Here is a 25,443-nt window from a genome sequence, read left to right as displayed (position 1 = left end):
ATTTTATTGTAGATTAGATTAAGGATTGCTTTAATTAGTCAACCATCACATAACCCAACATCGAGAATCCTACTTATATTATAAAAATCTTAAGAATTTAAAGTTATGGATGGCCTCTCCATTTAAATAATCATGAGATGGGAGACGTACAATTTTTCTCTAATATGCTGATGCCACCACTCTGCTTTTAGGAGTTTAAATACTGCAAATGAGGATTAATTTATTCAACAGGAATGGTTCAAAATGGAGATTAGGTTAAAAGTTTTCAATAATTAATTGAGTATGTCGGGCATTTAATTTTCGAACGACTAATCGTTTACCATGCGTCATATTAATAAAAATCACATGACTTTTTAGACAGCATTTGGTATGTAAAAATAAAAATGAGAAGAAAGTAACCCGTGATAAGAATAAATTTTTATTCTTATTCTTATTTTCAATAAATAATTTAATTATAATAATAAATAAATAAATAATAGAATGAATTTTCCATTTTCAACCCCTATTATGGAGTCTGAAAAATATTCTTAGGATTCATTATGGTTTATATGGATAGTGAAATGAATTGTTCATTTTTAATCTCTATCATCGGAAACATGTTCTTTAGGTTCGTTAGGGTTTATATGGATCATGGGCTTCGATCTATTTCATAAGATTAAAACAAGGTATCCTAAAATCCTTCATGTATTTTGTTTTCTATCCCTTTGGCCAGAATGGAATAGAAACCCAGTTGTATTCTTATCATTATTATTAAGATGATTGTGATGCATCAAATGCTTGTGAGAAGACCTGTTCTGATTCTCATGTAGTTTTCATCATGTTTTTCAACCAAAGATCACCCATTTCTTCACTCAAAAAAAAAAAAAAATCCCGGAAAGGAAAAGAAAGTGGTATAGATTATAGTGTCTCTTTGACGCACGCATTTTCTTATCTAAGGGAGGCCATACTTGCAGAATTCATCTGCAACCAAAGATATGGAGTAGAACTCAGATGAAGTTTGAATAAGATTGGACCTGAACCTAAATTAATACCCAACTTCCAATCTCAGGAAGAAACCAGAGGTGCTTGTATTGATTGAACTTAAGTGCTACTGGTTCAATTCTAATATAACAATGTTCATATTCAATTCATCTGCATTCTCAGCATGATTATGGCTGCTGCATATACACGACCAGACAGCGAAAAACCCTGGAAAAGGAGCAATCACATGACTTTTTAGACAGCATTTGGTATGTAAGAATAAAAATGAAAAGAAAGCAACCCGTGATAAGAATAAATTTTTATTCTTATTCTTATTTTCAATAAATAATTTAATTATAATAATAAATAAATAAATAATGGAATGAATTTTCCATTTTCAACCCCTATTATGGAGTTTGAAAAATATTCTTAGGATTCATTATGGTTTATATGGATAGTGAAATGAATTGTTCATTTTTAATCTCTATCATTGGAAACATGTTCTTATCATTTTCTTCAACCTCAAATAATAAAAGTTAATGTAATTTTCTAGTCAGGAAAACCCACAAGAATGTTGTCCCAAAGAAAATGTTTGTGGGACAACATCCTTTCAAGAAATTTGAAAATGATACCAACAAAATGAAATTACCCCAAATGTTTTATATATGCTTTGGAAGAGATTTCATCAGGTGGGTTCTAAAAGTTGGTAAAGAAGGAAGCTATCCGAAAATCCTTCATGTATTTTGTTTTCTATCCCTTTCGCCAGAATGGAAACCCAGTTGTATTCTTCTCATTATTATTAAGATGAATGTGATGCATCAAATGCTTGTGAGAAGACCTGTTCTGATTCTCATGTAGTTTTCATCATGTTTATCAACTAAAGATCACCCATTTCTTCACTCAAAAAAAAAAAAAAAAAAATTCCCGGAAAGGAAAAGAAAGTGGTATAGATTATAGTCTCTTTGATGCACACATTTTCTTATCTACCAAGGGAGGCCATACTTGGAGAATTCATCTGCAACCAAAGATATGGAGTAGAATTCAGATGAAGTTTGAATAAGATTGGACCTGAACCTAAATTAATACCCAACTTCCAATCTCAGGAAGAAACCAGAGGTGCTTGTATTGATTGAACTTACAGTGCTACTGGTTCAATTCTAATATAACAATGTTCATATTCAATTCGTCTGCATTCTCAGCATGATTATGGCTGCTGAAAATACACGACCAGACAGCGAAAAACCCTGGAAAAGGAGAAATCGCTTCAACCTTGTGGCTAAATAAAGCCAGGCCTCTACTACCATTTTAAAAATATGGAGTTCCCATCCCCGTAGGCGTCCATGTCGGCCTCCATCAACTTCTTCATTAATGAACTAACCTTCTCTCGAGCTCTCGCTGATCCCCGTATAGAAAGATCAGCCAGCACAGTTGGGAACTCCGGCAGCCTCAAAGCATCTCTCACACAGCCCTCGCTTTCATCGAACAGCCGGAGGAGGATTTCTGCGGCACCTTCCTTACTCAACATGCACCTCCCTTTCAACACGTCTACCATTGAATTCACAATCTGGTCAGTTTTCCTCAAGGCGTTTAACCCTTCTTCAAACCTAGCAAGGAGTCCCAGAATAGCAAGAGAAGTTCCAGCCAGGTCCTCACTGTTATTGCTTTGCGCTGCTTGGATCAGGACCGGTACAGCTCCTGAGCGGACTGCTAAGGTGCAGTTTCCGTGGAACTGCACCAGCTCGGCCAGAGAACTAAGGAGATGATGGGCAGCAGGACATCCAGGATCAGACACTGCGGTCACCAGTGACTGAATGGTGCCTGCTACCCCAAACTTGGCCTTGTTCTTGTCTAGCATTGCCAAGCTGCAGATCAAAGAGGAAGCTAGTCTACTGGATTCTGGGGAGCTTAAGGAGAGAATTATGGAGTTGAGGTGATAAATGATTTCCATCTCTGCAAGAGACTGCTTCAGCTTAGGGTTTAGGGAGATGTAGAAAAGGATGGATAAAGAGAGAGCCTGGAGGGTGGTGGAGGATCTGGAGAGGGAAAGCAAGGCAGGTATAGCTCCATCAGACTGCGCAAGCAAATTCCTGTTTTGGGGACTCACCTTGGTGATATAAGCCAGGGTTTGGAGAGCTTTCTGCTGAACTTCTGGGGAGTCTGATTGAGCTTTAGAGAGACACTCAGTAATAGTTTCTCGAATCCGAGCCGCTGACATGGTTGAACTGTGTGTCATATGCCTGCAGTGGTTTCACAAAGCAGAGCTGCAGACACGTATAAACAGTTCTAAGACAATACTAATATTGTCCAAGATGATCATTTAGCATATATCCCTCGAAATTTTATGGTTCCAATGTTTTATTGCATTGAAGAAACCTCCATATCTGGGCTGTCTTGTCTGTTTCAACCCTATTTTAGCAGTTTTTGACTTTTGAACATTGTTACGATAGTATCAAAGTTCCAACAAATTATAATTCATTTCTTGTTAGTCTATTGCTGTATGTGATACCACAAGCATCTTGGCATTGAAAGAATAAGATATTGAGTTCAAAAGAAGCCAAAATTTTTGGGATACAGAAATTATTTAGTGCCAGGGTAGAAGGGTAGAATTATTTGAGGACCAGTCGGTCCATGACTAGGCTATGAAACCAAAAAATCACCTACCCAAATATGATATTCCCAAGAATTAAGAATCCACCAAAAAGAACAAACTGAAAAGTGTTCAAGTTACACAGCGCAAACTAGCTCTTCATCAAACAAAATTTTATTCCAGCAGGAAGCCTTCAATGCTAGTAGTGATAAGGAGATCCACCAGGGCCAACTACTTCCAACTGTGAAACATAAAATAATAAATTAAGAAAACTCCATTGATTAAAATCCAAAAATTTCCGCTTTAAGATATACTAATAATAAAGATGGCAAAAAGAACAAAGCCCAGCAGTGAGGTAACCCTTCAACCTCAGATAATTACTGTTTGAACTTTGGTTCCTATAGAGAGAGAAAGAGAGCCATTTGGCTCCCCCACCCCAAATACTCACACACACAGATTTTCATTTAAACATTGAAAAATTGATTCCCCCCACAAAGAGAGAGAGAGAGAGAGAGAGAGAGAGAGAGAGAGAGGAGCCTCCTCACCTGAAGAAATTTCTGTTCAAACATGGAAAAATTGGTTCCCCCCCCAAACAAACACACACACAGAATGAGAGTAAAATAACGACTAATTTTGAGGAAAATGATTATTTTACCTTGAAATGTTGAGAACAGACTGGGCAGACATGTGGTTGGTCTTTGTGCAACCAAAACCACACTACATCATGCTCATCTTCTGTAAATTATAATCAATAATATAAGACAATTAATTAGCACACTATCAAACATATTCATGAAAGCATTAGTTGAAGGGACAAAATTAAGAAAAGAATACAAAAGAGGGTCTTACCTCCCTGACCACCTGGGCAGCCCACTATTCTTCTGTCGTAGAAAGACTTAACAATAGCAGGTGCTTCCTACAAAGTAAAACATGACACAACCAGAAATATGAGAATATGATTTGAAAATTCATTGTACAACCATCTCACTGACCAGCCCACAGTATATAGTTACGAATGCAATTTTACAAAGGATGTTGCAAGAGTATGCTTTTAAATTATTCAACATGCAGATAACCTTAAGCACAATTGGAGACTTAAACATACACATGCATGAAAAAGAACAAGGAGATTATGTGGCCTAAACAATAATTATAACAAAGTTTGCTTCCTTTAGTCTTCTATCTACTGCTTATTAAAAAGCGATACTCCCAACAGCATAAATCATCGATTTTGAGCAACTATAAGTTCCACAAGAAAGCTTTCAAAAAGGGACATACACATTAAAAGTTGTCAGACACATCTCTACCATGACAGTCTTAACATGGGATTCTCTAAATTGGAAGATATGCAAGAAAACAAGGTGAACATAACACACTACCAAGTTTTTCCATCCCAACAGCCATTGCACCCCTCTGTTGGCAGAAATAAATCCAGAACAGTTGAACAAAGCTTGGATGAATATGGAACACAAAGATATAGAAACATGATTTTTATCATTATCACAACAATTGAATAAAGCTTGGATGGATATGGAACACAGAGATATAGAAATATGATTTTTATTATTATCAGAACAGTTGAATAAAGCTTATTTTTATTATTATTGGAACAGTTTAATAAACATGATTTTTATTATTATCAGAATAGTTGAATAAAGGTTGGATGGCTATGGAACACGGACATATAGAATTATTATTATTATTATTATCATCATCATCATCATCATCATCATCATCATCAAGAACTGTTTTTTGATGGAGAGAGATTAAAAAAATTTCGCAACAATTGTAGATTCTTCTGCTCCCATAAAGCAGATAATGAGAATTTGTGCATATACATGTTTATTTATCATCAAATACTGAAATAATGCATGTCTAAAGTCCCAGAAACATGCCCATCTTAAATAGCTCTTTTTAGGAAAATAACAATGAGGGGAAGCAGGATATGGCATAAGCTAAAGAAAGCAAGAGACATCTGTACATGAAGAAAACAACCTCCAGTGAAACGATCCAGAGTTTCCTCGCCATAGGTCAGTTTACTGCAAAGCATCTCTAAGATTGCTCATTGCTTTAAAAAAGGGCTAGCTTTGCAAAGACAAAAGGCAATACATACTATTTTGGACATATCATGTCTAGAGTCTTCATTCTCATTTCTCACAAGTTTGGATGATGGGCCATATTTTTAATAGACAAAAAAAATCCTCAATCATTTGGTTTCTTTGACCAATAGCATTAGATGCTTACCAGTTATCGGCAGGTGGCAATCAGATTCCTTGGATTTTTCATGATCCATACTTGTACAGTATACAATGAACCAATATCAAGAGAACAGTAAGGGATTGTAATGATATAGATTGGGCTATATCCTATGTGGCACTCATACTGCCACACCCCCTAATGGTTGGCCTTTACTGACACAGTCAGACTTGACAGAAGAAAACTGTTGAACACAACAGCTCCTAAAAAATCTAGACACAAGGACACAGATCATACTGACTAGCAAATCCATTACACCCTTCTACAAATCCTTGAAAGAGATTATTGAACACAACAGCTCCTCAAAAATCTAGACACAAGGACACAGATCTCACTGACTAGGGAATTATGGCTGTGGAATTGGAACTAGAGACCCCAATTGTATCACCATTGTTTGCTTTCTTTACATGCCAATAGATTTAGACTTTGTTTTAAATTCCATATAACCTAAATCCATGAAAACAATTCCTAAGAAGAAATGAAACTTCTTAAATTTCATAAAATTTGAGTTACAATTTTAATCCAATTGTATGCAGCAAAATGCGACCAACATTTCATCCCAATTGAAAGCCTTTCTTTATGGATAGAAGCAATGAAATTAAACACCATTGAATACCTTATAATAAAAATACAAAGTGACAAAGTTAAGAAAAACTTAATTGAAACAAACCTTAGTGCCAAATGGACCAATTGGATAATTCGCTTCAAGAAGTGTCCTTCCCTGAATTAAATAAATCAAATAAAATCAGCGTCATACGATCAAATCCTAAAAATGATAAATTAATGCAAAAATTTTTGCATTTGTATGTGTATGTGCCCAAACAAAAAATAAACCTCAAGCTCAGCCTCAAGCTCCTCGCGCTCATGTCCGGTTGCAATATGTATAACATTTTCAACCTTCTTTCCCCCCTTTGAGAGAAAATCTATTCAAAATAAAATAAAAACAATAATTACATTTCCAACCAAAAGAGAACATCAAAATATCTTAAATCAGCCAAATCTAAACCTCATAGAGGAGCCAAATAAAAATAGGTGGGATAGGAATCCTACTGTTTAGAAACTCAAAAGAAAAAAATCAAATCAAATTCATCGCATCCAAACTATTACCACAGATTCACTTGAATCCAGGGATTCGTTTTCTATCACACACTCAAAATTTCGGTTTCGTAACACTTTGTTGGACCGATCGCAAATTTTCTTTTCTTTTCCGATACATATTCAAAACCATCTATATATATGATCGCCGAGAAAAGTAAGAGAAAGAAAAGAAAATTACCGGAAGGGGAGGAGATAGGACTGTGGGAAGGAAAAGTAGTCGTATTAGAAGGAGAAGATGAAGAGACAGAGGTGAGTGGTCGGACCAGTGTCGGCAGTGAGGATCGGCGCGATGACGATGCTAGGGTTTTAAGGGAAGCTGACGTCGATGATGATACCAATCTTCTCCACATTTTTGCTCTTCGTTTCTCCGGAAGGGAAAATGTTTTGTTGGTCTCGCTCTGTATTAACACACGTGACTCATGGGTCCGAGATTTCACGGTTTTAACATGCACTGGGTTTTGGGTCACACGTGTGGGGATTTGGTTTGCACGTGTGCGTATGAACACCTCCATTCCTGGAAACCTCATTCTCTCTTCTTGATTTTCTTTTTAAAAATATGTTCTTTTAAAAAAAAAAACATTTAAAAAAATGCGTTGTTTAAAAAATAAATACAAAAATATTTCACTTTTTTTATTTTTGCATTGAACTCACTTTTTGAAAGACAAATTCACTTCTTGTACTAAAAAAACGAGTTCACTTTCTATATTGAATTCGTCTTTTCAAAAGATGAATTCATTTTTCTTTCATAATGTTAAATTAGAAATTTTGTGAAAATATAAAAATGATTTTATTGAAAATCACAATATCTTGGAATTTTATTTCATAATATTGATTAGAAAATTTATGATAAATTAGCATGTTTCTTATAAAAGTTCACTTTCGTACTAAAATGTACTTTTTATAAATATTGAAAATGCACTCTATATATATATATATATATATATCTTCGTATCTCATTATTTATATCTTATCTCATTTATTTATATTATGTACCTTAATCTCATTTTTTTTGGTTTATACTATTATTCAAAGACTTAGATTTTACCATTCACATTCAACAACTAAAGTTGAAATTTGATCTACTACTTTATTAGTTTGAGATAATTATCTTGAAGGGTAAATGGATTTGATAATGATCATAAAAATGATAGATTTTATGTAAATAGACTAAAAGGGAAGAAGAAGATGTGAAAAGACTATTTTCAAATGTCAACATCCAAAAATCCTTAAAATACCCTTCCTTTGTTTCTTTTTAAAAACCCCATGTGAATCCACCCTCTATTACCAAATTTAAAATGTTGAGATAGCCACTAAATTTGAACCATTTGATGGAAATTCACACACTAAGCTCCAACTGTGTATTATATTTGTTTTATTCCCGAAAAATATTAAGGAAAGAAAAAAAAATATAAAGGAAAATTATTTTTTTATGTTTGATTGTTTTATGAAAAATATCAAAGAAAATCAAATATAATTAAAACTAATTAAAAATTATGTATTTTTAAATTATTTAATATTTATATTGATGAGTTAAAATAAATAAAATGAGTTTGAAGTAATAAAAAAAAAAATTTATCAACTTTTAATCTATTTTTTTATTTCCCTTCATTTTTTCTTTCCTTCTATTTTTTTTTTTTATATATTTTCTTTCCTTTACATTTTCCTTCAAATTTTCTAGAAACCAAACACAGCCTTAGTATTTAAAAAAAATTTAAATTGTGAGTTCATGTGCACAAGTATATTAACCATGTTTCCGATAATTTGGTAGAAGGAATTCATAAACTGATTGCTTCCAAATAAGAAACCGAGTTAGGAGGTAGGGATTCGAAACTCCAATGTCTTTCTTGAAAGCGAGTGATCCTTAAGTGAGGGAAAGAAGTAAGGAAATTGATTGCAAATATTATAATCCCTTGAAAATAGGTTATCCTATATACCCTTTATACAGTCAATTCTTTGGCCTTGTACAATCAATTCATTAGCTTTATATAGTTAGTGCAAATACCTTACACAGTTGTTCAAATTCCATATACATATTTTTAGTCCTAATCCATACAATAAAATCTTCATGTACACCCCTTTTATGGTTGGTTCATTAGCCTTGTACACTCAATTAGATTTTCTCATGCAATGGTTCAAAATCCACTTTTGTATGCTTAGAAGTGTGCACAAGTGTGTTAACCATGATTAAGTAATAATCCATATAACAAAAATCTGCACTAGTAAAACCAGTTGGCTCAAGTTTTAGAACTTGGAACATCAAAGCAACAACAACCACAAATCACAAGCATGGATTTAGTTTCGAAAATCGAGACTTAAATCACAAGCAACACAATTATCAACATAAACATCAACACCATGGAAACCACCACCACATGTAGGAGAAGTGCATGAGTTTAGGTGGTGCCAACTACTTTGACTTAGCCCATCTAACCATGGTTGGATTTAAGGGTATGGAAACAAATGACTAGCTCAAAAGATACAAACAAATAAAAAAATTAATAAAAAGAAAAACTTATTAGCTGAGGTGTAAAAAACATTGTCCTTGAAATAAATCCACCCTCTTCGAAGACGAACTCAGTGCACTAAGATCCAATGGTCTACCTCCAAGATTCAACAGTCAATGGGTGCACTTTATAAGCGAGATGTGTACAATTCGGGTTTTGAAAAAATTCCTCCAAATAGATGTATGAAAAGACTCTTTGAAAAATTGGTATTCATATTTAAAAAGTGAAAGGAGAATTTACTTGTAATCAGAACATGACTCAAAGTAAAAGGGGAATCTAAATAAAAATAATTTTCAATAGGACTTTTCCCAAAAATATAAGACTAAGAGAATAAAATAAAATAAAAATAATTCACAATAGAACTCTTCCCAAAAATAAAAATAAAAATTATTTACACTCTTCTTATAACCATGTCTTCCTTGTTACAAGAAAGAATGAGTCATGGGCGAACATGGGTATATTTCTGTTTAAAAAAAAAAAAAAACTGTGGCAATTAAGAAATTTTTGGAGAGGTCCATCCAGTCCTCTGCCTATATAAAGGCAGCCCTTCAAAGTTCTACTGCATCTTATTCTCTACAGCTATCTCTCGCTAGTTTTTTCGTCTCCCACTTTCTCTCTATGTGCCCCTTGCTGCTATCAAAGACGCAGCAATTACTTGAAAAACCTATGTGTGCTGCAACTGGAAGCTCTTTTGTGTTGCTTTTCTATACTGCAGCTTGCTTCTACAGTTCTACTGCACTAATCACCCGCTGCATCTTCCATTTGCAGTAACCCGACTGCAGCATCCACCTTTGCAACACCCACACTGCTGTAACTATCCACCCGAGGCTACACCCACAAGTGTTGCTCCCAGTCTACTGCAGCCCCACTGATCCACCCGTCGAAGAATATATTTTAAACTAAGCTACACAACATCTCACGTACCTAATGCACCTAGGAATAGATTTATTTGACGGTTGAATCTTGAAGGTAAAAACATTAATTACTTTTGCCCCAGGATGATATCTATGAGGAGGGCAGATCTACTTTAACGACAATGTTTGTCATGCCTCATTGAACTTATTCTGATAAGCAACCTTTTTCCTATCTGTTTTGTTTCTTGTTTGATCATTTTGGGCTAGATCTAATTTGCTTATTTTTTAGACTCAAGAAACAACACCACCAACCTCAACAACATAGCAACAACTTCTTTCCCTTTTTCATCACTGAATGCCTTCACTGACAATCAAGCATTAGGACTAGAACACCTTTAGGCAACGAAATCACAAGCCTTATTAACCCTCTCTCATTGTAGTGGCACCCTTGGAATTGCTCATCTACCTGGTGTAGAGACCACCCCTAAGCATACACGTGGCAGACCATCCTGGCCTCATAGGCCACTCCTCTGATGAACACGTGGCACGTCCTACCCTCTGTCCGAACCCGATAGTTGTCGTCCCAAATAGGATCCCTGACCATATTTCGCGGGCAATCATTACTCATTTCGCCAAAATTATACTTAACAGGACATTCTCAGACGACTTGCTACGCCCTGCCCTGCACCACCTGCAAAGTGAAAAGACAAGTAGGACGACAAGTCATCCCCCCAACAATCTTGTCAGCCACCTACAGGATAATAATTGTTCTGCCACCCTCTGAGCACTATCATGACTGCGAAAGTCAAAGAGCCTCCCCATCTTCAAAGTGACGGAGTTCCAGACACTATAATAGGCCCCCCGACGACCAAGTCAAGGGTAAGAATATCAATATGTTTGACCGTCAAACTGACAAAAGCTTCGGATTGTGTGTCTAGACCACCTGTCCGGACATTTTTTGCAGGAGAATGGAAGGAAGCATCATTTTCAGTTGAAGGGGCGAGAACTTCAGGGAGCTACAATGCCTCTAGGTCTTCCCCGCATCAACACCTGGTACAATTCGAGAAGATCAAAGTTTGCTTCCAAATGTGAGCATCTGCAGCCTAGAACGAAAGACCAAAGTTCAAATTCAAAGACCAGCCAAAGATCGAAGAGCAATAAGTGGTTTAAGATGATCTGCAATGGTTCTAGTCAAGCTTGCAAGCTGATGAAGGGTTGAAATTCAAAATGGTGAAGAAGGAGATGGTGGAATCATTGAGAGAGATGAGAGAGGGATAAAGAAGGGAAAGTATGGAGAACATGGGCTGATTGGACAAGAGATAACGTCATCCGACGTGGCACCCTGATAAAGGTATTTTGTCCCTCACGTTTCATATAGATTTTGACTAAGAATGTTCACCGAACACATGCAGAATCGGAAGTTTTGGGCACAAAATCAGACAATTATAAGCAGCAGCATTCATAGCCCAACAGGGAAATGATGTCGCATTAAAGCCACTTACCGCTTTTTACATGTAAATTTTAAACCACCTTTCATTGATTATTCCTGTAAATACAATAGTTGATTTAGCTATTTAATTTTAAGAAGTTAATCCAGGTTAACCATAAACAACCAAATTCAGAAACAGTACCTGGGAGATCTCAACACCTCAAATTTGTTTAGACCACCATAAGGAAAGAACCATACAAAATGGAGAATATCCATATTCCCAGATGCTGATCTAATATAATCCCAGTAATACCATTATTCAACATATTTGATTATAAAACAAGCCAATAGCTAAATCTAAAACCAAAGTCCGAAAATCCGGTAACCGCCCATACGCTCTAATAACACAAAAAGAAACAGTGACCACAGTCCCAGTTGGCAAAACCCGCGAGTGCTCCCTCATCCTAGACAACAAAGACAGCCATCTCTACAACAGCCACTACTACATTCTCTCACCTTTGCCCAGAATCTGGAGACCCATCACCATATGAAACCAAGCCCTTCTTCCCAGATGGACTTTCAGAAGATGATTTTGACTCATCTTTGCTTGCTCTCTTGGGCGACTGGGAATCCAGTGAGGATCTAGATGCTGATGGGCTTCTGCTCCTAGATGGTGACCTCCGTTTCTCAGGGCGAGGGGAGACACGGTATCTAGATGGCTCAACTGGGGATCGACTGCGAACAGGACTGCGACTATAACGTCGTTTACGGTAGCGGATTGGGCTACGTGAAGCACTTGGACTCCGCGTCCTACTTCTCCTGCCTCTGTATCTGCAAATGTGGCATGAAGAATAAATCACCATGATACCATGAACAAGAAATACACTTTTACATCTGTACAATCAATCGCACACAAGTGGAAATTGGAAATTAACAGACCACATTTTAATTAAGTGCCAGAGTGTGTGTGCGGGCACACGTGTTTTGCATCAAATACCATATTTCACGAAACTTGGGTGAGTATCAACCAAAAAGTCAGAAGAACAAAGGGAATTGGAGGTGTTTAGGAAAATCACATACCTAGGAGGGGTTCTTCCTCTTGGTGGGCTTCTATAACGCCTGGGTGATCGATCATACCGCCTGTATGGATATCTAGCAACAAAGAACAAATATGCACCATAAACTACCACAGTATAAAACCATTCACTCAAATGACTGAAAAAACTCGCGTAAGTAGGTTGCTTCATTACCTGTCACGGTCAATTCTGTTATTATAACGATATGACCGTACTGGAGAACGATCTGGAGATGGAGTCCTGTATCGCCGTGCATAAGAGTATCGCTCACTAAAACCCCGTCCCCTTCTGATGCGCTTGGGGGACCCATCCGGGGAAGGACTTCTTGACACAGTCCTTGAACGATCAGAAGCAGGTGACCTTGCCCTACGCCCCGAGCTTGCAGGACTTCTAGAATAGCTGCGACGATTATTCCTGCTAGGCACCCTATTTGGGCTTCGACTCACACTTTTCCTTGAAGGAGCTCTGCCAGAGCTTCTACTAATGCTTCTCCGGGAGGATTTAATAGGGCTTCTGCTGACACCACTTTTTGAAATCCTCACAGGGCTTCTGCTAACTGATTTTCTTGATGAGGTTCTTGGTGGGCTCCTGCTTGGACTTCTTCGAGACAGTGACCTAACCGGGCTCCTGCTAATGCTCCTCCGAGTTCGGGCCCTCACTGGGCTCCTACTGAAGCTTCTTCCTCTACTGACCTTCACTGGACTTCTGCTGAGGCTTCTAGCTGGGCTCCCGCTGCTATCACTTCTAGCTGGAGCTGGGCTTCTGCTCACGGTTCTGCTTCTCAGTGGGGCCCTTCTACTAACACTTGGACTCCTGCTCACAGTTCTGCTTCTTGGTGGGCGGGGAGTGCTTCTGCTAACACTTTGACTCCTGCTGACACTTGGGCTCTTGCTCAGACTCCTCCTTGGACTAATACTCATACTCTTACTCATGGTCCTTTTGGGACTCATGCTTCGGCTCCTGCTCATCAACTTTTAATAAAATACCGGATCTGGAAGAATCGGTTAGCATAAAGAATAACTGAGGTGTGAGGAGGATGGAAAGTAGACCTAGATTTTCCTGGGTGATCATCTACAACATCAGGTTGTCTTTCTGCACTTCTATCAGATTTGACTTCTTCAATGCCATTGCTCCGCCTATCTCCATTTTCCTTGGGTGATTCACCCTCTTCCTTTTCAAGCACATCAGCCACCTCCCCCTTTTTATGACGAGTGGAAACAGCTTCTCTGTCCTCAACTACAGGAGATCCATTTCCTGCTGGAGAAATTTGTACAAAAACAATCACATACAAGTAAAAAAAAAAAAGCCAATAAATTAAGAACACCTATCACAAAAAACTCAAAACAAAATCAAATAAATACAATCCTCACTGTATCAGGGTGTTGATCATATAGTCAACAATATTGTTGAAGAATTTATATATATATATATATATATATATATATATATATATGAAAAAAGAAAATTCAGTTCATGCCAAAATCAAGATATAAATCATAAAAACAAATGAAATGTTAATAATCTACCTCACGTAATTTTTCAAACATATAAATAATGTTAATCCTTTATACATTGACAAATATGTGCAAGATCTGGTGGGCAACAGAACTTCTATTGAACATTTGAAAAATACATGCAAGATCTGGTGGATGAGAGAACTTTTATTTAACATTCATTATGCCTAAGGAGCTATAATTAGCAAGAAAGACAAGTGAAAGTAAATAACATTAAGAAGACACGTAAACGGCTATTAAAAAAAGGAAGACAAACATATGGTGCATATAAAAAGAAAACTAGACTAAATCCATAGGAAAAATAAATAAATATATGAACAATCAAGAAATAAAGAAAAGGCAAGAAAGAGTTTCTGTTCATTATTAAAAAAAAAGTTCAAAGCAATACCTGTTAGCTGAGGAGGTTTTTTAGGGTTGCAATCTGGACCTCGAACATCAGTGCCATCATCAGCAGAGCTACTGCCACTTTTACCATTGCTATCCTCATCAGTAAGACTATCCGATGACCTTAAAAGAGATTTCAAAAGAAAGAATATCAGGCTATTGTTCTAATGCAGATGTCACACCCCAAAAGTTTGATGAGAGGAATCAGGAAATAAACAACGCTTTGGTATATTAAATATATATTGCCAATGCCTATCATACCTTTTTGATCTGCGCTTTGATTTCTTATCACGTCTCTTGCGCTTTTTGTCACGTCGTTTATCCCTTCTTTTTCCACGTCTATATTTGTCTCTCTTAGATCTCTTCCTTTTTTTCCGTCTGTCTTCACTTGAAGAACTTATGTATGAAGATGATTCTGAGTCAGAATCACTATCAGATTCAGATGATTCAGTGTCTGTATCAGAAAGAGACTCTGATTCTGATGTATCGTATCTTCTTCTTTTTTTCCTTCTTTCTTTTGAAGATCTCTTGTGCTTCTCCCTCCGCCGCACTTCATGACTATTAGCATCAGAAGAAGCATCTTTTCCAATTTTGGATTTGATTGATTTCCTTTTCTCTAGACAAGATAAAACTTAAATCAAGCAATCAAAAAAGAAGAAAATAATGCTACAGAATAGATACAAGCAAGTATAAATATAGAAAATAACTGCAAATTATAATGGTTTTTTTTATAAGAATGCATATAAATTAAAATGCGCCAAAAGGATGCACCAAAGAACACCTGACGTATACAAATAGCACCTGAAAGCACAAAGAACAAGAAAGAACACAACAAGCAACACCCTCTTAATCACTCTGCAAATTATAATGGCAATAACAACAACAACAACAGCAGCAACAATGAGATATAAAATGAAACCTCAAACTGCAAAAAGATTAACAATTTATTGATTAACCCATAAAAGAGTTTAAGGTCGGGTATGAACAGACAAAAAACACTGCAATAGATAATTACAATAGCAGCAGCAACAACAAAAATATATAAGGTGAAACCTCAAACTACAAAAAAGATTATGAATTCATTGAAGAAAACGCAAAAAATAAGTACAAGGCCAGGTATGCAGAGCCAAAGAAACTCTAAAGCAAGACTAATATAGGCATGCTCAAAAACTAAAAGACGAAGACCCCAGGAATTGACTTAGAAACATTTTAAAAACTTGCTCAATGACAGGAGTCAAAACTGATTGAATGTCTCTAAAATCACAATAAAGCCCATCAAAACAACCAGAAGTGTTTTTAAGTGTGGTGACTTAAGTAGAGAATGGTGAGAATGAATCTCCACGATCTACTCAAGTAAACAATGAAACTAGCCCACATTATCCAATTATACACAACAATCTATGTATTGTTCTACATCACTCAAGAAATTTAGGTCCACTAGACCCTACAAATATATAATTCATGAATAATGACCAAGCTCACCCATCACCAGACCAAGGTTTTATCTGCATGATTTGGCTGCAAAAATCCTTAAATTGCAATTTAAGATGGCTTAAAAATTAACAAAATCAAGACAAAATCTGGCATTCATACAATCACAATGAAGCTTTATTGGTTACATGAATCCTTCACCATTCATATTTATTTTGGGGCCTTAACTCTTGTTAAATCCTTGGTATCATGTTCAATCTGTTTGGTGAAATATTTTTTCCATATGCAATATAATTATTTTATAAACAAGCACCAAGAAAACAGCCCACCAAGGTACATAAAATCTGTTTGATGTAATATTTTACTTCCATACTGTAAAAGTACATGGGTATTTATCCTATGTTCCACTCAAAGGATTATGCTTCAAGTTATTTCATTTCCTTTCACGTGTGCGCACACAAATTAAATCAACAAGCAAAAGAGAAAGTGTTCTGTTGCTTCAAATAGGAGTGATCAACTGTCCATTGTCAGACAAGCCCTCAGAAAATAATCTAAGGTTCTTCTTTAAAATGTAAACTTTTTTCCAAGGAGTTAAACCTCGACCCCCCTCATCCCACCCCCACCCAAGTCCTAGCCATCTAAGCAGTGTGTGTGTGCGTGTATGTGCGTGTGTGTGTGTGAGAGAGAGAGAGAGAGAGAGAAAGCAAGAGAGTGAGAGTGTCTGCATAATAAAGTGACAAGGGGTGTAGGCCAATTAGCATCCATAGGGTTTCCCCAAGTGACATCAGTGTGAGGTTGGGAAAAAGGGATTTTAGAGGGGGCAAAGGGGTATCACTAAATGTTCATCCGCTTATATATATATAAAATGAGCAATTATATTAAAAGCACTTGAAAAGGTGCACCAAGTAGAAATCTTCATCATCTATGATGTTCTCTTATATACCATAAGAATAATAATAACAACGATAAAGAATATCAACCACAAACTACAATAGGACATTGAACAGTTCATTAGCCCATGATGAAAGCAAAAAAAACCACAAGGCAGGATTCAAAATAAGCATTCAAAAATTAGAAAAAGGAAACCACATCTAAGGAACCAGACAAGGCCTCCAATTGCAAAATCTTTTACAGTATTCCATGTCAATACAGTAAACACCACTCTCCAGTAAGCAGATCTGTGTATCTTACCCTCGGGAATTTCACCACAGTAAATGATTTTCACTGTTGCAGTCGGTATCCCTTCCTCATCACCAACACTTTCTATCCTCTTCAAAACTTCATGTCCTTGTACAAGCTTTCCAAATACTACATACTTCCTGTTTAAATGATTTCAAAAATGAACAGTTTCATGCAGATGACAATTTCTTCACGTAGCAAACAAATAAAACCAAATTGAGAACAATCTGACAAACATCCATTGAAGAAAACCAAATGCTGTAACATTCCAGTAAATAAACAAACCTATCAAGATGATGATTAGCACTGAAGGTGACAATAAATTGAGAACCAACAGTGTCCCGATCGGCAACTGACATAGACAGAAGGCCAGGTCCATCATGCTTTAGCCTGGGTGACTCATCTGAAACAATGCCATGACTTGCACTTAGTATTTTATGAAAATCATCATTATTTGGTAACAAGTCATCCCTAAATATGGCCCATCCTTAGCATTTACCTATTTCTTTTCAGTTAAGCAAAAAAACCTAAGCATATGTTAAGATACAAAACTTTACATCAATGGTAACATAATCATTTGGAATTATAACATTTTAAACATAAGATCAGCGAATGAGCTATTATTTTCAACTTCTATTTCAGTTTTCAGCATTGCAGTTAGGATCCAGGAACCAGACAACTTCCTAGTCACACCACCATCAGCAAATTTCTTTAACCTCAGAAACATATCAAGGACTGCAAAATCCCTTTTTGTTCTCCTCTTTCATAGATAAGGATTGTCTAATCTTCCCGAGTTACCACCTCTGTATAAGTACATACTACGGCATAACACAATCTAGGGCATAATAGAGCTATTAAGCGACAACTACCCCAGAGATTAAAAAAAAAAAGAAAAAAAGACAAAAGATTCAATATTACTTTCAAACTTAAAACATGCTTACTTTTAGCACATGTCAAATCCTTGGTATGGTCCCAATCTAAAAATCAAATAACCAAGCAAGGACTTCGATATAACAGTTATCTATAAACCCTACAAATCACATTAAGAGAAATAGCATTGTCAAATTTAATTGGGACAAAAGCCTCATGCAAAAATGCAATCCTACTTTCATGCAAAATGCAGAATGAAATATAATTGCAATTGTCTGATAAAATAAAGATATAACAAAAGTTGTGAATACAATGAAAAATATTATAATCAAAGCTCACCAACTTTCCAAACCACACAACTGGAAGAAGCCTAAAGCCACAACACGCGCAAACCCCTCCCATCCAACAGATAGAAAGAAGCACACCAAAAAGACTAAAAACGTATAAGCGAAAAAGTGCACTAAAAAGGGAAACAGATGAATGCCATAAAAACTATACTCACTGTCTACTTGTAGCAGGAAGGCTTAATTATAGAACTAGCAGAAAAATAAATCAAGTCAAAGAAAAAAGATGCATTGCCAAAGAAACCCTACACACTACCTACTAGTAGCATCAAGATTAATTGGAGCCAGAAGAAAAATAAACATGACAGATGATGGATACCTGGAAATTTTCCACCATATATGCTTTCACCACCACTTCCTGCCAAACAAAAAAAGCAATCCTTTTTCATTAAAATACATTATTTAAGAAATAAATTTCCAAGCACATGAAAAGCCAACAAGGAACTTCCATGGCACTTATATGTCCAAATGATAACCTTCCAAGTGAAGGGTAAAAATAATCATTACCCGAATAATATTCACTGCTTGATTGTTAACCAAATATTTAAAACTTAAAGGAGTAAGGAAGACCTTAGACTTGGTCAAGCAGGATTCACTTCAGAATAATGGAGACCTATGTTTTAAAAGGCTAAATGCAGTTTTGAAGCATATTACCCCAAATGAGGAGAGATGTAAGCCTCAACCTAAAAAAACACCAATAAAATCACATGAAAATTAAATAATAAGAAAACTATAAATTCATAATAAGAAAATTAGCTCTTTGTCATTATCAATAGTTCTAATTTAGTTCCCATTTCCCTCTTCTAAAATCTAACTTTTTCTTATTGTTTCATCAAACAGTCTTCAATACTCTAATTACTATCACTAATAGGATCCTCCAAGTAGATACTCATATCTAATTGCCCTATCATCCTTCCCACCAATGTTAACATTTGCCTATTCTTCTTCTTCTTTTTTTCTCATTTTTGATAGGCAAATAAGAATATACGTAGATATATAAAAATCTGCCCATTCTTCTTCTTCCTCCATAAATTCCAATGGTCATTCTTCTTTATTTATCACTAACAAAATAAATATTAACCAATAAATCCTCTATTTCTTCTTCTCAATCTCTTTTTCCCCCTCCTTTAAAATGGTCAAATAGAAGCCAACTAAACCCTTATTTTGTAAAATGTTCAACCTACTCTCAACTCATGATGAAACTTATAAAAAGCACAAAGCCCATTAAAACCAATTGAATATTATTGCTTAAACTTCTCACAAATATTTACCAAAAGCCCACAAAGACACCAAACTCATTAAACCTATTGGATATTTGAGGCTTCAACCTCAACGTTGTAAGCCTCAATAGGATAAGGCTTATCCTTTACTGAGGTGATAGCCTCAAGGCAAATTCACTAAGCTTAGGCAAGCCTCAAAAGCACAAGTCCTCTAGGACAAAACAATTCAAACTACTACTACACTCAAAAGATGTTCATTTGGTTTTTTCTTTCTTTTCTTTTTTTTTTTTTTTGGGGGTGGGGGAAGGGGGGAGGGGCAGACATTCCGTTCAACCCCATATCACTCATTTTCCCCACAGCACATTATTTCTTTCAATATTTTATCATAACTTAAAATATTTATTTTGCAACCAGAATATTTTGAGGAGCACATAGTGAAGAACAGCCTAGCTAGTTCATTATCCACAGTTATGGCTGTTCCCCTATATTTAGTGGCAAAAATAGACTAATCATAGCCGTGGCACCAATAGTGAAGTACATTCTGAAAAACAGTTATATTGGGGTTAAATTTCCCAGGAGAAAAAAAAAGTAGCTTTACCAACCCTAGTCCAACTAATTTTTATGGAACCTTCTTAAAAAAACAAATTTATCAACTACTAGACATTTTTTTATAGATAAAGGAATAAATTAAGAAAAGGCACCAGAGGGAGTGCAGGGCACACAAAGAGCATGCTTTGAATTCTCCCAAAAAAAAAAAACATAAACAGAACGACGTTCCTTAAGCACAAGAACAACCCAAACTACACATGAAAATCTAGAAAAGGATGCCTCCTGCCATAAAGGGCAGCCACTGGTGAAGACTACAGCCAGAGTAGGTGAGCTCTTTTAAGTTTGGGGAATGGAACTTCTAAATCCCTTGAAATCCTGAAATTCCTCTCTTTACAAATGCACAATCACAAACAAAAGAGACAGACTGCCGAAGGCATGTGTTCAGTGGCAGGAAAATCACAACTAACATGAGCCTGAAATAAGCAACTTTAACAGGAGGGGAAATGGGTGTCATAGATCTAAACAAGAAATCACTGTTATTGAGGTTGCTCTTTCTCCAAAAATGGTACATAGATTAGAATTTGGCATGGATCAATTCAACTATAGTTGATTATTGAAGTGGTATTGGATAATGTTAATTGGATATTTAGTTTGTTCACTCCAAATTCTAGTAAAGAGAGTTAAATTATTTATCATATCTGGTCAAGGTGGTTCAGCAAACAACTGCTTTCCCATTCCAGAAATAAGAACAGGTGCAATGGTTATAACAGACACTGGAAAACAAAAAAGAGCTTTTATATCAGCTTCACCATTTCTGTCAGTCACCAGCCATGAAAATACTGAGAGACTACATGTGTTCCAATTCAAAGTGGTTTCCTTGCATTGTCCATCATCACCATACTTAAGCAATTGGCAATGCCCAAAAAATCCATGAAGCCATTTCATACCATCTCACAACCTGATTTCTTCTCCAAACAGATTACAGTAATGAGACTGACAACCAAAAAATGCCAGTGCGCTACCAATTTCGAATTCAGATCACATTATCAGACATTAACAAGTTTCCCTTCCAATACGTTAATTTTGCTACACAAACACAAAGAAAGATGCTATTCTCGAGTTCAGATGAGACAAGTGAAGAAAGCATACCATCTCGTCTAAGGAAATCGCCACCCTGCAGAATAAAAATCAACCAACCATTAATCCATAGGTAAGTAACAAATTGAAAAGGTGTATGAAACTGGGTTGGAGGCATGGTGAATTTTAGTAAAAATTTTGAGGATGGACAACTCAGTAAGTACAACCTTAAAACTACATCACAAGAAAAGCAGTCGTGACCATCAGCCCTGTATCCTACAGCATAAAAAAGGGTAACTGACTAAAAGACAAAGACCACTTCTAAGCCATGCTCAACCAGAAAATGAAGGACACATGCAAATGAACCAGAATCAATCTATGAACCAGAATCAATCTATGAACCAAAATCTTGGCATAAAAATGAGTCTGAAAAACATACCTGAACCATTGATCCTTTGATAATGCGATGGAAGAAGGACCCTTTATAGTGCAGTGGCTTTCCAGTTTTGGGACCGATTCCTTTTTCACCTGAAAAATACAAGTCAAAGAAATCAAACAACTATCCTTTTTAATGAATATCACACTTGAAAATTAGGCCCTACAAAAGAAAGGAGAAAGAAATCCCAAATGAACTTATAAATTTAGACGGAGTAATCCATACAAGGAGATCTGCAAGAAAAGGAAAACAGAGAATGCATCTAGAATCATGAACAAATCACAAATTAAATACCACAACATTATAATATGTATCATAATCATAATAGCAAAAATAACTGCTACAAATAGAGAAAGAAAGGTGCAGTTCTTAGAAATACTTGTTCACATATATGTTACCTGTACAGAGTGCACGAAAATTTTCTGCAGTCTTGGGAGCAACATCAGAGAACAGCTGCAAACCCCCACCCCAAAAGAAAAACAGGAAATCAATTAAATGTTCATGGTTCACTCTGGGGGAAGATAGCAAATGATTAAAAAATAATAGACAGACTATAAATGCAAATAACAAACATATACAATCAACTAGACAGAAGAAACTCAATTGATGTTCCACTTATCAGATTGGAAAAAAAACAATACCTCAAAAACCATTCTTTCAATTGGATCTCCATCAATAGACACATCTAGATAGACCAATGGATTCTTCTTCTTGGTCATTTTCTTAGTTTTCCAATATCACAGAATCAAGACACCACTAATGACCTGACCACACAATAAACAGGAGTCAATAAGCACCACCAATTTAATTTGGTAGCAGATAAAAATGCAACATTGCTGAACTATAACAACAAAAAATGTCAACCAACTTTCAGCAAGGTTTCCAAAAGTGTCAGGCAATTGAACCCCATGTCATACAAAAAAATTCTGTTATAGGCATATAGAATAACTACATCACACAGAAAGTTCAAGATGTGTGGAACAAAAATACCCATGTCATAGATACTGTGACAGTTCAGAATGTCTTAAGATAGTGAAGACATATGCCTGAATTTGAATAATTTACGAACAACATTCCTCCATCACATGAACATTGTAAACTGAGTCAAGCAAACCTGTAAGATGTGCAATGTCTTAGTACTCCATTTTGTTACGAAGTCTTGGACTCTTTCCCTCCATTTTTTATCAATGCCTTACACTGTATTTGATTGCATAGAATTGGATTTGATATGGAGTCTACTATGCAGGAAAAATGCTTATATTTTTAAAACAAAAGAATGATTTTGTTGAAAAGAACCACGAATGTAAAAAAGGAAGGCTAGAGTTCAACAAAAACATAAAAGAAGCAAAATTAAAATTAAAGAAAAACAAATTTGATGGGTTTGGACCCAACCTAAACCCACCACAGATCACCTTCCTGTACACTGCCCTCTTTTTTTTTTCTGATAGGTAAAATCTTTTATCCCCGTTGGGACTTAAACCTGGAACCGTCTACAAACTCTCCCCTACCTTTACCACTTGAGCCAGGTCTCAAGGCAGTATACCGCCCTATAATCCCTCAAAATACACAAGAGCAGCATTCCGCATAAATTCTTTAGACACCAAGACCTAATTAAGCCAAGCAAGTATTTTATCCCAACATCACCTAGCCATCAATCAGCTTCTCCTAAAATATTCTAGCATTCTTTCAAACCATATGACCAAAACAATACAAAGGCAGACACAAAGTCAAAATTCTCACCATCCTTTTTTTTTCAAAACCAACATGAATGAAGAGGGCATCAACAATCAAAAAGAAAAAAAAAAGACAAGGATTAAGATCAGCAAACGAATTCGAACTAGAGAAAATGAAAGAAAAAACAAATAGATCTAAATAGACACGAGTAAGAGAAAGTAATAAACTACAAAATTGAATAAAACCACAAACCCTAAACCCTAGCCCAACTTCACAAGCCCTGGTAAATGAAAACCGATAATTACAGCATCAAAACCAACTACAAATACGGAGCAATATCAGATTAATCAGCTGCAGAATATGAACTATACATGCATAAATTCGAAAATATATATATAATATAATATGATAAAAAGAAAAATTACAGAAAAAAATTTGCGAAGTGTTGAGCGAGAAAGTGGAGTTGGATCAAAGCAGTGGTACATTGAAAACATGGGACAAGAAATTGAGAAAAAAAAAAAAAAAACCAAGAGAGAAAGACAGTTGTAGAGAGAGAAAAACCCTAGGGTTATACCTCAGAGACGCTGTGAAGCTGTCCTCCACAGAAAATGTGACGATGAGAGAGAAAAGGGTTTGGAAGAAAAACCTAGACTTTAAAGCGAGCCTGGTTGCTTCCACTGGTGAACGAAGTTACTAAACCACCCCTTAAATTTTACTAAATTGACTTTGATTGCCCTCTGCGTTTCTTGATGGAGTGGTGCCACCTGATGATGCCACGTCTACGTCCCCTAGCGGTCAAAAATAGATGATGTGGTGTTATTACGTCTGCCTAATACCCTAATCTATATTTGGAAGAAAAATAAAAGGGAAAAGAGTTTCTTTCCACCCCATACCAAAAAAAAAATCACAAAATAGAACCGAATTTATAAAATATAATTTTTAAATTATTATCCAAAAATAATTAACATTTCATATATTTTTTTTAGTATTATTTATAATCATTTAGATACTATATTTTAATGATATAAGTATTACTATTAACTATTTTAGATATCTTATGAACATGGATTCAATTTAATAATTATTTTTATACGAAATATAAAAATACATATTTTTTTAAATAAAATATCTATAATTAATTAATTAAATAAATAATCCACGTTCTGCTTTATGCTTGGATCAACTACTACATGGCAAAAATGATAGAAAAAAAAAACATCAAGATTATTTTTATAATCTAATATGGTATTGATTGTTGAATTATCCTTGAATTTTTTTATTTTTAGCTTTAATTGAAAATGAAATAAATAATAATAATATTAATTATACAATATGAAATAGTTTTTATAAAAAATAAAATAAATTTTTTCTACTTGTAAGAAGTCAAAAGCTATTTTTTTCGCTGGATAAGAGTTTTTATACTTATTTGGTTAATTTTATTAAAATATTTTATATGTTAAAAAAAAAATTAAAAAGAAAAAAAAGAAAAACCGCTTTTAAAAAACCCTAAGTATTTGAAAAAATTTTAAAAATATTCTTATAAATTTTTGAAAAATCGCTTATAATGTTTCTTAAAAAAAAATTATAGTGATTCTCTAAAAAGCACTTCAAATAATAATATTGTTAAACCCAACCTAAGTTTTTTTATATATTTAATAAAACTTCTAGAATATTAATAACCTCCTTTAAAAATTGTGACATTGATTTTAATTTTTCATTAAAGTTAAAAGACAAGGAAGAAAAGAGCATGTCCTAAGACTATTCTTGGGTTAGTCCTAAGACGCCTAACTCCACACTATCCATTAGGTAGGCGCCTTTTTGCAAGGATCCTTGCTTCATTTCTGGTCACCAGCCACCAAGACTGTGGCCTTGATGGCCCTTAGTTGGGACATTATCCCATGCTTGGTACTTGGTAGCCAACCTTCCCCAACCCTGAAAAGATTGCTACCTTCCTTCAGATTGCCCCAAAGCTTTATCTTCCATTTGGCGGGCAGGGAATAC

General features: G+C 35.5%; 3 protein-coding genes across 6 annotated transcripts; all 3 read right to left on the bottom strand.

Annotated features, from left to right (window-relative positions):
• Nucleotides 1-1,122: 1,122 nt before the first annotated feature.
• Nucleotides 1,123-3,175, bottom strand: LOC117912731. The gene is made up of 2 exons (XM_034827421.1): nt 2,339-3,175; nt 1,123-1,188 (listed from the first exon to the last, which is right to left on the bottom strand). The coding sequence occupies exons 1-2, from the start codon at nt 3,173-3,175 to the stop codon at nt 1,123-1,125; spliced, it is 903 nt and encodes a 300-aa protein (XP_034683312.1).
• A 307-nt stretch (nt 3,176-3,482) lies between these two features.
• LOC117912152 (cytochrome c oxidase subunit 5b-1, mitochondrial-like) lies at nt 3,483-7,326 on the bottom strand. The gene is made up of 6 exons (XM_034826641.1): nt 7,080-7,326; nt 6,638-6,726; nt 6,474-6,524; nt 4,397-4,463; nt 4,203-4,282; nt 3,483-3,788 (listed from the first exon to the last, which is right to left on the bottom strand). Exons 1-6 carry the CDS (start codon nt 7,249-7,251, stop codon nt 3,747-3,749), a joined length of 501 nt encoding a protein of 166 aa, XP_034682532.1. The 5' UTR covers nt 7,252-7,326; the 3' UTR covers nt 3,483-3,746.
• Nucleotides 7,327-11,891: 4,565 nt separating this feature from the next.
• Nucleotides 11,892-24,102, bottom strand: LOC117913083 (peptidyl-prolyl cis-trans isomerase CYP95). 4 transcript variants are annotated; one of them, XM_034827989.1, is made up of 14 exons: nt 24,017-24,102; nt 22,410-22,532; nt 22,167-22,221; nt 21,772-21,860; nt 21,405-21,429; nt 18,806-18,844; nt 17,558-17,675; nt 17,285-17,412; nt 14,924-15,278; nt 14,667-14,785; nt 13,814-14,021; nt 12,939-13,724; nt 12,769-12,840; nt 11,892-12,519 (listed from the first exon to the last, which is right to left on the bottom strand). In XM_034827989.1, exons 2-14 carry the CDS (start codon nt 22,485-22,487, stop codon nt 12,201-12,203), a joined length of 2,391 nt encoding a protein of 796 aa, XP_034683880.1. In that variant the 5' UTR covers nt 22,488-22,532; nt 24,017-24,102; the 3' UTR covers nt 11,892-12,200. The 4 variants fall into 4 exon arrangements, with proteins under 4 accessions (XP_034683880.1, XP_034683883.1, XP_034683882.1 ...); XM_034827992.1 differs by having other exon boundaries at nt 13,814-14,018; XM_034827991.1 differs by lacking the exon at nt 24,017-24,102 and adding an exon at nt 22,883-23,044.
• Nucleotides 24,103-25,443: the final 1,341 nt, after the last annotated feature.

The sequence above is a fragment of the Vitis riparia genome, chromosome 4, assembly GCF_004353265.1.
Source record: "Vitis riparia cultivar Riparia Gloire de Montpellier isolate 1030 chromosome 4, EGFV_Vit.rip_1.0, whole genome shotgun sequence".
NCBI lineage: Eukaryota > Viridiplantae > Streptophyta > Magnoliopsida > Vitales > Vitaceae > Vitis > Vitis riparia.
Note: the sequence above shows the minus strand (reverse complement) of the source record. Positions and strands in the feature narration are given on the sequence as shown.

Coding starts and splice junctions, on each gene's coding strand:
- LOC117912152 (XM_034826641.1), bottom strand. CDS start 7,251: ATGTGGAGAAGATTGGTATCATCATCGACGTCAGCTTCCCTTAAAACC. Junction 4,283..4,396: donor CTGCCCAGGTGGTCAGGGAG/GTAAGACCCTCT, acceptor TATAATTTACAG/AAGATGAGCATGATGTAGTG. Junction 3,789..4,202: donor TCTGTTCTCAACATTTCAAG/GTAAAATAATCA, acceptor TATGTTTCACAG/TTGGAAGTAGTTGGCCCTGG.
- LOC117912731 (XM_034827421.1), bottom strand. CDS start 3,175: ATGTCAGCGGCTCGGATTCGAGAAACTATTACTGAGTGTCTCTCTAAA. Junction 1,189..2,338: donor CAGCGAGAGCTCGAGAGAAG/GTTAGTTCATTA, acceptor CTCCTTTTCCAG/GGTTTTTCGCTGTCTGGTCG.
- LOC117913083 (XM_034827989.1), bottom strand. CDS start 22,487: ATGACCAAGAAGAAGAATCCATTGGTCTATCTAGATGTGTCTATTGAT. Junction 21,430..21,771: donor TCAAAGGATCAATGGTTCAG/GTATGTTTTTCA, acceptor TTTATTCTGCAG/GGTGGCGATTTCCTTAGACG. Junction 13,725..13,813: donor GATCACCCAGGAAAATCTAG/GTCTACTTTCCA, acceptor GTTGATGAGCAG/GAGCCGAAGCATGAGTCCCA.